This window comes from Loxodonta africana, chromosome 24 (assembly GCF_030014295.1).
Source record: "Loxodonta africana isolate mLoxAfr1 chromosome 24, mLoxAfr1.hap2, whole genome shotgun sequence".
Lineage (NCBI taxonomy): Eukaryota > Metazoa > Chordata > Mammalia > Proboscidea > Elephantidae > Loxodonta > Loxodonta africana.
The window spans coordinates 26,191,558-26,205,380 of NC_087365.1; the positions used below are offsets into that span (position 1 = coordinate 26,191,558).

Below are 13,823 nucleotides of genomic sequence, written 5' to 3' on the forward strand. Positions count from 1 at the left end.
GATTAGACTGGACTATGAGTCAGAACTGACTCAACGGCACTGGGTTTTTGGGTGGGTATAAGACATAAAATGATACTGGTAAGGAGTGTGCTTCTTAGCACAAGTAGACACGTGAGACTATGTGGGCAGCCCCTGTCTGGAGGCGAGATGAGAAGGCAGAGGGGGACAGGAGCTGGTTGAATGGACATGGGAAATACAGGGTGGAGGGAGTGTGCTGTCATATTGTAGGGAGAGCAAGCAGCTAGAGTCACATAACAATGTGTGTATAAAGTTTTGTATGAGAACCTGACTTGAATTGTAAACTTTCACTTAAAGCACAATAAAAAAGAATTAATTAAAAAAAAGTGACATATTGATAGCTTTCTTCCTGAGATTGGAAATGAGATAAAGGTATTCACATTATCACAACTTCTATTTAGCATTGTACTGGAGGTCATAAACCTGTTGCTGTCAAGTCGGTTCCGACTCATATCAACTATATAGGACAGAATAGAACTGCCTGTAGAGTTTCCAAGGAGTGCCTGGTGGATTTGAACTGCTGACCTTCTGGCTAGTAGCCATAGCATTTAACCACTACGCCACCAGGGTTCCCAACTGGAGGTCATAGCCAGTGCAAGAAAAAAGAAAAACATAAATACATAAAAGAATAAAAGAAAGACTACAGATGTAAAATATATAAAGACTACAAAGTCAAATATTAAACTGTCATTTGCAGACATGATTGTGTGCATTTAGAAAATCTGAATGATTCTACAGTTAAACTATGTAGAATTAATAAGTGAACTTAGCAAAGTCACTAGATACAGGGTCAATATGCAAAAATTGGGCTCTTTTCTATATAGTAGCAACAAACAATTAGAAAATGAAAAATCTAAATATCTTTACAGTAGCATCAAAAGATACCAAATACCTAGGAATAAATCTAATGAAAGACAGAGAGAAATTAAAGAAAATCTAAATAGAGGAATATACTATGTCTTGCGTTAGAAAAGTCAGTCTTGCAAAAGTGTCAGTTCTCTCAGTTGATGTATAAATTTCATGCAATCTCAGTCAAAATCCCAACAGGTTGTGTGTGTGTGTGTGTGTGTGTGTGTGTGTGTGTGTGTAAATTAACACGCTCAAGAAATTTATATGGAAATACAGAGGACCAAAAATAGCCAAGACAGCCATTAAGAAGAACAAAGGTTGAGGACTTATACTACCAGATACAAAGCTACAGTACAGTAAAACAGGGCATAGATTATTCACCTAGTACCCAGCTCTCAGTTTCTAAGTGCGATTGTCCAATAAAAAGAACTAGCACTCCTTGGAAGAAGTGGTTGGTTTCGGGGCTGGGGCAGGGAAAATATAAGATGAGCCTGGAACATCTTGTGGTGCCAGTAAGTAAAGAAAAGCTTGGAAAAGGATAGGGCTGTGTTGAAAGGACTTAGAAGTTAACCTGAAGGAGTTCCTAAGGACCAAGCTAAGTCAATTTTGAGCAACGAAATAAGTAATGATCATATTGAATTATAACTCATAGACTAAAACAAGCATCTGTGTGTCTCTACTGGTGTAAATAAATAATTGAATAAGTAAATGGAGAAGGGACATGTCTTCCTTACATAAGAATTTCAATTAACAAATGTACAGGGAATTAGGAAAATAGAAAACCATCATTAGGTAAACACCAATAGTAATAATAATTGTTGCAAGCAATATGGGTGCTAAATTAAGTGGGCAAAAGCTTGAGAAAAAAGCAGGATATTTGTAGTTTCTACATATCTCTCCCAAAATATTTCTTAATTACAAAAGAGGAAATAACTTTACAGTGGAGAAACCCAGTGAGCTGCACTACCTTAGCTACGTGATCACGGTCAATATGTCAAAGGCTTGGAGGACGGGAAAGACTGGAACCGTCACAGATGAGGGAAGATTTAGGAGACGTAACAACTCAATGCAAGGCGGGATCCTGGATTGGAAAGGGATATTAATGGAAAAACTGGCAACATTCAGACAGAGTCTGTAGTTTATTTAATAATAGTATATAAACATGGATTTCCTGATCGTGTATTGACCAGGGCTTTTTTTTTTTTTGAACTGCTTCATTCCAGTTCAAACCCTTGCTGAGAATTTGCATTTCCACCCCAGATACACTGAATCAGGATCTACATTTTAACAAGATCCCAGGTGATTCGTATGTATAATAAATTTTGAGAACCACTGCTCTACTAACAGTTCCAAGAACTAGCTCCTAACCAGCAGTGTGAGCCTCACCTGGGAACTTGTTAGAAATGCAACTTCTCGGCAGGGGTTCGAACCAGAGTGAACCACGTGGAAGGCCTGGTATTGACACAGGACCGGCAGATAGACCAAGGGAACAGAATAGAGACCCTAGAAACAGACCCACGTAATGAACCTTCACCTGATTTACAACACATGCTTCCGCATTGGCAGTGGGGAAAGGAGAGCCTTTTCAATAAACGATTGTGAGTCAAGTAAAAATCTGTATGGAGATAAAAAGAGCCTTGACCTCTATTTCACATCATTCATAAAGACCAATTTCAAATGGATCATAGACCTAAATGTGAGTGGTGAAATAGCAGTTTTCACACGCACACAGAATATCTTCATGATCTTGGGATAGGCAAAGGTTTTCTTGGGTTTTTTTCTTAATTGAATACAGAAAGAACTAACTTTATTGGAAAAGGTTGATACATCGAATTTCATTTAAATTAAAAACATCTGTTCATCAAAAGATACCTAAGAGAATGAAAAGGCAAACCACAAAGTAGAAGATAAATTGTAATATATTGACCCAACAAAGGGCTTGTATCTAAAATACATAAAGAACTATAAATAAACCAGAAAAAGATAGATGACTCCCTTTTTTTAATCGGCAAAAGACTTGAACAAGCACTTTATAAAAGAGAATATCCACACGGGCAATAAGCATATGAAAAGGTTTTAAACATCATTTGGGAAATGCAGATTACAACCACAATGAGATACCACTGCACACCCCCCAGATTGGTTAAAATGTTTAAATCTGACCTTACCAAGCAGTGGCAAAGATGTGAAATAACTACAGCTCAAAATTTTTTTTTTTTCTCAGGAACTACCCACAGGAGTAGAAATTGGTACAAACACTTTGAACCAGCATTTCTACTCCTAGGTATACATATTCTCAACAGAAATGAATCTGTAATATGTCCTCCAGGAGACATGTAGAAGAATTTGCATAGCAACTTTATTCATAGTAGCTCAAAACAGGAAATAGTCTAAATGTGCATCAATAGTAGAATGGATAAATAAATTGTACCATATTTATACGATGGGATACTGTGTGTTAATGAAAAAGATGAAACTGCTGTAACCCCATGGACGAATCTCACAAGACATAGTTGACCTAAAGAAGCCAGACACAGAAGATGTGAAGTGCCAAAAACAGGCATAGTTAATGGACGGTGATAGAACAGGATAATGGTTACCTCTCAGAAGTGGATATTGATTGAGAGGGGACATGTCAGAGGCTTCAGGAGTGCTGGAAATGTTGTATATCTTGATCTGGGTGATAGTTACACAAGACTATATATACTTTTTAAAAAACTTATTTGAGCATATACTTAGGGTTTTTTTTTTTTTTGTACTTTACTGGATGTATGTTATACTTAAATATTTTTAAATTAGGAAAATGTGACAAATACTGAAACAAGCAGACTATCAATATAAAAAGATTTGCACCTTCTTCGCTGAGCTGTTTGTTGTATTGAGATTTTGTTTTAATGAGATTTCACTAGGAATAACATTTGTAACTTACATTTAGGTAGCATTTCATGGTTCACCAAGCACTTTCTCACAGCCTGTTAAGAGATTTGTCATCTGGGCATATTCCAGGATAAAGAGTCTGCATTTTTAAAACCATAGATAATATAAATTATTACCAAAAATTAGCAGGTTTTTGTTGTTTTCAAGTTGTTACATTGGAAATGTCAGTGTCACATTGCACGTTTCTGTCTTTTAGGCTAAGACATCAAGCACACAAAGAATTTTATGCCTATAAACAGGTAAGACATTTACATCACATTGGCTTTGATCATGTTTTTTTTCCCCCCAAAAAATGAAAACTCAGATTTCTGTTCATACTTTAAATTGGGACTGGATTTACTTGTGTTCAGTTTAGCATTCCATTTGCCAGTGTGCAGTACAAAGTAGATCAAATTCACTTAAGTATTCTTTGAAGCTATAGAAATTTCAGGTGATACTATTTAACAGAAAACTTGAGCCAATGTTCTCTAGAGGGAAATGCTGCAGCTTGTAATCCTTAAAGTTACTCTGAAATTCATAACTCATTGCCGTCAAGTCGATTCTGACTCCTAGTGACCCTATAGAATAGAGTAGAACTGCCCCATAGAGTTTCCAAGGAGCACCTGGTGGATTCGAACTGCCGAGCTTTTAGTTAGCAGCCATAGCACTAAACCACTTAGCTACCAGCATTTCCATGGAGTTATAGAAAAAAAAAAAAAAAAAAGACTCCATTAAATGAATTTTTTTTTTTTTTTTTTTTACCTCTTTCTCCATTATAAGAGATACCAGTTCCTCAGAAATGACTAGCTGTGTTCTGGTGATCTCATTTACTCCTCTTTATATTTTAAATTCAGTTTTAGGTCATGTCACACCCCTAGAAATCTACATACTTGGATCATCACTGTTAACACCTATTCCTTTATACTACCCCTTCACTGGTTTGTTCTTTAAGTTAATACGCTTAGCTTTTATTGAAGACCAAGTAAAATTAGTACTTCCTTCCTTTGTGTCGCCCATTAACATTTTGCCACTGACACCAAACAGTGTCAGTTCCTTCATTTTCTTTTGGCCCTAAACATAAAATTATTTTTGTTATCCTTAGCCTTCTTTTTTTCTTCAGCTTATTTGTGATTTTAGCCTTGCTAAAGTTCATGTCACCATTTTAGGATTGCATATCTTTCTGTCCATCTTTTTGCCCGTGTCTTTTTAAAATCTGAACTCATTAGCAAGTTTCCTAAATGTGCACACTGATGGCTTTGCGTAATCTCCACCCTCTTTCTTCCCCAGAGGTCTCACGTGGGATTCATGATCACAGTGGCATGTTTTATTTTCCTAAATGAATCCTTTTTTGTTTCTTGTCTCAGTTCTGTCATCATCTTGACAACCTACAAGGTATTTATACGTAGGCTAACTAGAAAGTAAAATTGGCCCTGGTAGTCATTTAAAGGAAGAAGTTGACTGGGAGAACTAATCAAGTCACAAAACAGATGGTAAATTTGATCTTTAAAACATACTAAATTGGAAATTTAGTGCATCCCTAAGCAGCTGGATGGCAGCTCCTGGTTATGACTTCTGAAAACGTGATTTGCCCTCAAAACCATGTAATCAGGAATGTAAGACACCCAAACTTAGAGGTTTTCTCCACATTTCACTTTCCTATGTTTTCAGTTTCCGATGAAATACAACTCTAATAAACTAAATGTATTCTCAGGAGAAAAATTATCTGTTAGTACTCTGCCCTCCTAGCATTTGGTGAAATGTTTTAACTGATGCCTAGTCACCACGGAGTCAGCTTAGGGACAGCACCTGGATGAATTTTAAGCCCATTAACATAACTCTGGGTAGAGCGGAAGTTTACTGAGGACAGTGATGTATAATAACAAGCAAAACTTCCAAAATTAAGATTGAGTTTATTTTAATCTGTAATGAATTGCTAATCAGTCAGTCCCAACCAACAGCCGATGCTGTGTTTTACTGAATCAGGAGGCAGTTGACCCCGTTTATTTTCCCACCATATTAGCACTTAGTCTAGATGGGCTTGTGTTAACATCTTTTCCCAAAATTTAATCTGCTGTCAAAGAGATTTCAAAATTGCTTTTCAGGAGATTACATCATCGCTCAAGTTTAAAAAAAAAAAAAATGTTGTTAAGATGTTCTCTCTCTCTTAAATTGTACAAGAGATTCTCTCCAGTATTGAATATGAGAGAAAATGAACTACATACGCAAAAGAAAAATATTTGTGAGTATAATGAGAGATTTTTTTCAATCACAGATTTAAATGGCATAAGAACATACTTTTTTTTTCTTGCAGGTTATATTAAAAGAAAAAGTAAAAGAACTAAACTTACATGAGGTAAGTTAATAGAAGTAGAATGCTGTGGTATTGAAACGTTTTTATTTTAAGAAGCCCAAAAAATCAGGCTTAATTCAATATTTGCAGGTAAGGTCACATAAGAGTCAATTGTGTGAAGTCCTTAAGAGAGTAGCATAAGACCTAAGAGAGGCATAATTCATATTTTTAATAGGGCTGGTGCCAAGTGTAAGATTTCATAGCAGCAGAGAAGCACTTACTGTCCATGGTATATGAAGAGGAGATGGCTATAAGTTTTTCTTCTCAAGATGAATTTACACGAATTTCAATCTTGAAAATGTTCCCAGTATTCCATTCTTACCAGTGGCACAGACAAGGTAGTGGTTACATCACAGGGGTATTAGGGGTGGTGGGCGAGGCAGAGGGGTGGAATAGGGGAAGAACACAGAGATAGAGATGATAATCCTTGGCATTGTCTAGCTGTTAGATCAAGCGGTTCCTTCACAAGTGTTCATTATGTTATTACGCTTTGTAACTTCAGTACGAAAGTGTGTGTCCTGCTATATACCTTAAGACACAGTCTGTAAGAATTTCTTTTCTTTCTATTCTTAGTTTTGCCTCTGACCACAAACGTTCAGGATTTTTAGTTCTAGTTTTATCAGCCTTACTCTTCCTCCCTTTCTGAATTTTTGAAATGGTGTTTAAAGGAAGGACTTGGAAATCAGTATGTCGTAATATCTGTGTTTTATAATAGCCTAACTGAGGTGAAGCTACATTCCCAGCCCCTTAAAGAGAGTTAGTTTGTGAAATTATTTGAATACTGTCTTAGTTATCTAGTTCTGCTGTAACAGAAATACCACAAGTGGATGGGTTTAACAAAGAGAAGTTTATTTCCTCACAGTAAAGTTAAGATAAAAGTCCAAATTCAGGGCATCAGCTCCAGGGGAAGGCTTTCTGCCTTTGTAGGCCTTCTCATCAGTCTTTCCCTGGTCTAGGAGCTTCTCCATGCAGGAACCCTGGCACTGCTTTCTTGGTGGCATGAGGTCATTCTCACCCCCCACCCCCAGTTCTCTCTTTTATATCTCAACAGAGATTGCCTCAAAACACAATCCAACCTTGTAGATTGAGTCCTGCCTCACTAATTGCTGCCTATCCCCCCTCATTAACATTATAGAGGCAGGATTTACAACACATAGGAAAATCATACAATACCAGGAATCATGACCCAGCCAAATTGATACACACATTTTTTGAGGGACATAATTCAATCCATGACAAATACTAAAAAATATATTAATTTGTATTATTGTCAAACTTTGCTATTTTCTCTTGCTGCTCTTTTGCTCTTTTTGCATATTTTTCATCAAAGAGTTGATGTATTGTTGTTTAACAGCACTTTAGACCTACCCTTGGATTAAACTCTATATGTGAACAAACATTGGTTACATTTTGATTTTTAACTTTTGCCAAAAGTTCATTTTGGCATGTGGTCAAAATCAACATGCAGCAATAGAGAGTGATGTATTTTCTATTTGGTATCTTTTTGGTGACCATAAATGAAAAGATTAAATTCTGACATACATTAACAATGTGGAATAACCAGGTTCTTCAGGAACTTAGTGGTTGAACTCATTAGTTTAGAATCATTGTCCTGAATAAGTATTAATGTTGCATCATTATGTGTCAGAGTTAGTATCACAGCCGTACCCACCAATTCTACCTTTGTTGAGTCTGGCCGCACTCCTGACCCTCTACTGTTACTTGAGGATGTAGCTGGGAAGCCCAGCCTTACTCTACAGCGCGTTTCTGGAGGTCATCATGGGTTTTCCTCAATTCATTTGATCCTTTTCTGGTTGCATTTCTTAGTGATAAAACTGTTTTCTCAAACTTGTTTTTTGTGTGCGCATTCCTGTAGCTTATCCACACAGTGATAAGTAGCTTATTCCTATGTAAGTACATGGAATTTTAATATGCATAATGTTATCGGTGAATAATTATCATAGTGAAAAATTGGAATGTTCATCAGTAGTGGAATGAGTAAATAAAACATGATAGACTGGAAGATCATCTACCAAAATATTAAAAAATTAATAAAAAAAAGTAAACGTGATATAGTGATTGACACAATTAAATACTACACTGAAGCCAGCTCTATCTGTAAAATGTCAGCCTGGATAGATCTCAAACAGAATCTTGAACAAAACAAGTTGTAAAATGATATAAAAACCAAAACCAAACCCGCTGCCGTCGAATCGATTCTGACTCATAGCAACCCTATAGGACAGAGTATAACTGCCCCATAGAGTTTCCAAGGAGCACCTGGTGGATTCGAACCACAGACCTTTTGGTTAGCAGCTACGGCTACACCACCAGGTTTCCCTGAAATGATATAAGTATATTACATATGTAAACTAAAACACACCACATTGTTCATGGATATGTATGTATATGCAAAATGTCTTACTGGGTCTTAGAAGGATGTGTAATGATCACACTGAGGAGGAAAGAAATTGGGGAAAGTTAGTCAAAGGGGACATTAATTTTAAAGAAAAATACCCTCTTTTAAAACCCATAGACTTCTCTATCGTTTCCCCCATCGTATAATAGAATCATAGATATAGAGAAGCTTATCTCTAAGAGAAACAACAGAGCATCAGTGCAAGTGGGATAATGAATGGCATCTGATGGAGTCTTGGTGTCAAGAGAAAGAGAAAGATGCAGTGTAGACTGTGACATACTAAGCTGTGCAGGCCCTCTGTAAAGGAGTTGCTACCAGCTCTACCTATTTGTTGCCATGGGGGAATACAAGCCAGCTGTTGCCAGATCTTTTGGGTCTTTTCAAGAGAAGGCTGAGAGCCTCTGCATTAGTCTGTAATTTATTTGCCATTCACGTGTAATCTCTCATTTGTTCACCACGGTATTCCCTGCCTTGCTTATGGTGAGTGGTTGTTTTCTCCATCAGATTTCTTTTGCACCTTGGTTAAAAATCAAATAGCATATTTTCATGAGTCTTCTTTGGATTTTCTGTTCTGTTCCATCCCTTTATCAATACCTTAGCCTTGATTATAGAACTCTATAGTACGTAAGTTTTAAAATCAGGCAGTATGATTCCTCCGACTTTATTCTTCCTTTCTAAAATGGTTTTGTCTAGTCTAATTCCTTTGTAATTTAGTCTCATGTAAATTTTAGGGTAGCTAACTATAGCTACAAAAAAAATCCTGCTGGATTTTTTTAATATTGTGTTAAATCTGTAAGCAGCTTAGGGAGAACTGACATCTTTACCATGTTGACTCTTCCAATCCATGAGCACATTATGTCTCCGTTTATTTATGTATTGAAAACTTCGTTAGATGCATACACATTTAGGTTTGTTATTTTTTGGTAGATTGACCTTTTTATCAATATGTAATATCCCTTATTATCCCTGGTAATTTCCTTTGCTCTGAATTGTCTGATATTAATATAGCCACTCCAGCTCTCTTTTGAATGTTTGCACAGTATATCTTTTTTCCATCATTCACTTTCAGCCTGCCTGTATCATTATATTTGAAATGAGTTTCTTGTAGACAACATTTAGTTGAGTTGTGTTTTCTTACCCACTTTGCCAATCTCTGTCTTTTCATTGATGTGTTTAGACCATTTACATTTAATGCAGTTATTGATATGTTTGGGAATAAGTCTATCATTTTATTGTTTGTTTTCTGTTATTCCTTCTCTTTTTCATTCTCGTTTCTCTTTTCCTGCCCTCTTTTGTTTTTATGAACATATTTTAGTATTCCATTTTTATCTATTGTGATTTTTACTTTATCACTTTATATAAATTTTAGTGGTTATTCTAGAGATTACGAAATATGTACTTAGAATCAATATTCTGCTTCAGTGGGAATGTAGAACCTTACTACCGTATAGGTCCCTTCACCTTCCCTTCTTTATGCAGTAGCTGTCATGTATCTATTATACATTGAAGATTCAATCAATGTTATATATTTTGCTTTTAACCATCTGACATGTTTTAAAGAGAAGAGCCTATTTACCCAGATATTTACCATTTCTGCTGCTCTTCATTCCTAATGTTCTGAGTTTCCTTCTGATGTCATTTTTCTTCTGTCTAATGAACTTAGTTCAGCAATTCTTTTAGAGCAGGTCTGCTGGCAGTGAATTCTATTTGTTTGCCTTTATCTGAAAATGTTTTTATTTCACTTTCATTGCTGAAGGATATTTTTGCTGGATATAGAACTCCTGGGTGGACAGTTCTTTTCTTTCAGCACTTTAAAAATGTTGTACCACTTCCTTCTGGCCTCCGTGGTTTCTGATGAGAAATCCACAGTCATTCAAGTCATTGGTAATGCATCATTTTTCTCTGGCTAGTTTCAAGATTTTTTTCTTCATCTTTCGTTTTCAGCAGTTTGGTTATGATATGTCTGGGCACAGATTTCTTTGGATTTATTGTTTAGGAGTTTCTAGTTTCATGAATCTGTAGGCCTTTTGCCAAACTTGAGAAGTTTTCAGCCATGATTTCTTCAACTTTTTTTTTTTTCCCTGCATCGCATTCTTTCTCTCTCCTTCTGGGGCTCCATTAATAATGAACGTAGACATTTTGTTTCTGTCCTGCTGGTCCTTGAGGCACTGTTCTTTTTTAATATTTTTTTTCCTCTGTTGGTGAGATTGGGTAATTTCTATTGTTCTGTCTTCCAGTTCCCTGATTGTTTTCTCTGTCTCTTCCATTCTGCTGTTGACACTCCTGTGTGGGGTACAGGGCAAGTAGTGTCCTCATTTTACAGATAGAAGAACAGCTCTGAGAGGCATCATGATGGCAGAGGTCCCACAGCTAGTGGATGTCCAAGCTAAGGCCAGCCGTCTGTCCTGCTTTCCTCCCTGCTTTCCTGCTGTCTTAGCAGCGAAGCAGAATCTGATAAGACACAGTTAGCCATTCTCCTCCTGTGAAGATCCTGTCTGCTGTGTACGCAAGCCCCTGAGAGCTCCCTGGAGAAGGGCATTGGAAGACAAACATTCATGGCACTGGCCATGGAACACCAAGACGTATGTGTCCTGCCTAGATCCTATCATATAACCTAAGAAGACTGGGTTACATATTACAGGTTAAGAAACTGGTTACAGGGAGGCCATATCAGCAATCTGGGCAAGAAATGGTGATGGGTTGCACCAAAATCCCTGGGGATGGACAGCGGCGCAAACTTCAGGCATTGGTCAGGAAACAAAAGTGGTAGAGCTCATCAGTGCAACAGACCTGGGCCCACATCCAGGCTTAGCCATTTATCAATGGAATGGCCTTAGGCAACGCAGTTACTTCCCAGTGCTTCTGTTTCCTCATCTGTAAAATGTGTAAATGTGATTGAAGCCATGGTGTCCATGTGCACTGGAAATGCCCAAGAAGTAGTGGTTGGAACCCAGCATCTGGGCATGCAGGAGAAGGGCATCACCACTTCCTTTCATGTAGACCTCCTTCAAAGCAGTGGAAGCGAGGCATCTGTCAGCAATCCGGGCCCCATTTGCACATTTTCATAAGTTTCAATTCAGTGGCTCTTTAATAACTTTTCATATGACAAAGACAGACATGGACAGGACAGTGTCAAAGTTGGAGGCCTCAGGAACTATAAATAGCAGGTTACTCCAGGCTGTGCTATCTGTAGTTTCTATATCGCAAGAACTGGAAAAAGGAGAACACAGTCCGTGCCTCCTGGGCATGAGAAGAAGTCGCCTTCCAGTGAGCACGCCACATCCTCCTGAAGGTTTGGACAAAGGCCACCCCTACAACTGTGTTTGCTCTTCTGCATAGTACCCCAGGAAACTGGAAGACTAACATTTCTGATTTTGTAGATGAAGGTGGGGGTTGACTGGCTTACCTGGTATGACCCGACAAAACCCTTTGACACCCTGAGTCCAACCTCCTGGTCTGAGACTTCACCAAGTCTGGGTCCCAGAGTCAAGGGCTTTCCGCTGAGCAGAAAGAGCGTGCCCTGGGGAAAGTGCAGTCCCTCTGCACACCACAGGAAAATTAGATTATGTTAAACATACTGTCTTAGTCATCTAGTGCTGCTATAACAGAAATACCACAAGTGGATAGCTTTAACAAAGAGAAGTTTATTCTCTCACAGTCCAGTAGGCTAGAAGTCCAAATTCAGAGTGCTGGCTCCGGGTGAAGGCTCTGTCTGTCGGCTCTGGAGGAAGGTCTTTGTCATCAGTCTTCCCATGGTCTGGGAGCATCAGCATAGGAAACTCAGGTCCAAAGGATGCACACATCTCCCAGCACTGCTTTCTCGGTGGTATGAGGTTCTCACTCTCTGCTAGCTTCCCTTTCCTTTTACCTTGAGAGGTAAAAGGTGGTGCAGGCCACACCCCCGGGAAACTCCCTTTACATTGGATCAGGGAGGTGACCTGTTAAGGGTGTTAGAATCCCACCGTAATCCTTTTTAACATAAAATTACAATTCCACCCTAATTCTCTCAAACATGAAATCACAATCACAAAATAGAGGGCAACCACACAATACGGGGACTCATGGCCCAGCCAACTTGATACATACATTTTTGGGGGAACACAATTCAGTCCATGACACCCACGTATGTGAGTGTCATGCTCTGTATGCTCTGGAGTACAGGAGGCTGCCTCTTGCTTTCTGTCTTCTCCTGTCTGCCCACCACCTTTAAGACGTGTGATAGAAAGAGTGTGAGACACTGCATCAGAGGACCGCGTTCCTTTGAGTACTGTGCCTTTCACATAATGAGCTGTGGGACTTTTAAGTCTCTGCACTCTACTTTGTGGGCAGGGAGAGTACTTAGCAGACATGTTCCCTCACTTGTGGATTTGCCTTTCAGCTCTGTGCAGTGTGTCTAGAAGACTTCAAGCCTCGCGATGAGCTGGGGATTTGTCCATGTAAGCACGCCTTCCACAGAAAGTGAGTACTGGTGTGGAATTATTTAATGGGACCCAAGTTTGAGGTGCCTTGACCAACTTACTTGTGGGCTTTTGGGCAGTGCAGACAAGCTTGATGACTTTACAGTTGGTCTGTAATGCAGGAAGCTGGGAGCACCCTTCTCAGCTCCACGAGGTGGGCGTGTATATGTACTTGATGTTATGGGGGCTGAGGTTGGTGTAACATGGCCACCACAGCAGGGCTTTGGGCAGAGAGCCAGACCAGCCCGCGCCTCTTTGGAGCCCAAGCTATTAATAGCTACTTAGCTGAAACTTTCTAGTGAGAGCCTCCATCTCCTAAAAATGTGTTTCAGTCAAAACCATGGTTATATCCAGATAAATAAAGTCTGCATATAAATAGTTGTGGAAACCATGGTGGTGTAGTGGTCACGAGTTATAGCTACTAACCAAAAAGTTGGCAGTTCAAATCCACTTGGTGCTCCTTAGAAACTCTATGGGGCAGTTCTACTCTGTCCTATAGGGTCGCTATGAGTCAGAATTGACTCGACGGCAATGGGTATAAATGGTCACATGGGGTCATCTCCTCCCCCTTCCTGCAGACATGTTACTGTTCTGCCCCCACCCCCGCAATCTTAATGCGCTTTGTATTTCTATTCAGAAAATCTTGTTTCTCCTGCTTCCCACCCCCTCCTCAATGTGCTTCATTCTTCTTTAGGAAGTTGGGTATGGCTGAGGGTATAGCGTTCTCTGCCCACTGTGGCTTCTTAGTATGACCTTTTGGAAGATGGGTGGTTCCTCCAGAGAGTAAAATGCCTTCTGCACCTAGTGGTGGAGC

At 38.8% G+C, this 13,823-nt stretch overlaps 1 protein-coding gene across 5 annotated transcripts in view; it reads left to right on the forward strand.

Moving 5' to 3' along the window:
• Nucleotides 1-13,823, forward strand: part of RNF24 (ring finger protein 24) — a 93,643-nt gene that overhangs the window by 67,246 nt on the left and 12,574 nt on the right. For all 5 annotated transcript variants that reach the window (XM_003411607.4, XM_064275835.1, XM_064275833.1 and 2 more), the window contains 3 exons: nucleotides 4,001-4,043; nucleotides 6,095-6,136; nucleotides 12,931-13,010. In XM_003411607.4, the coding sequence (XP_003411655.1) occupies nucleotides 4,001-4,043; nucleotides 6,095-6,136; nucleotides 12,931-13,010 (165 nt within the window). The remainder of the gene's footprint in view (nucleotides 1-4,000; nucleotides 4,044-6,094; nucleotides 6,137-12,930; nucleotides 13,011-13,823) is intronic.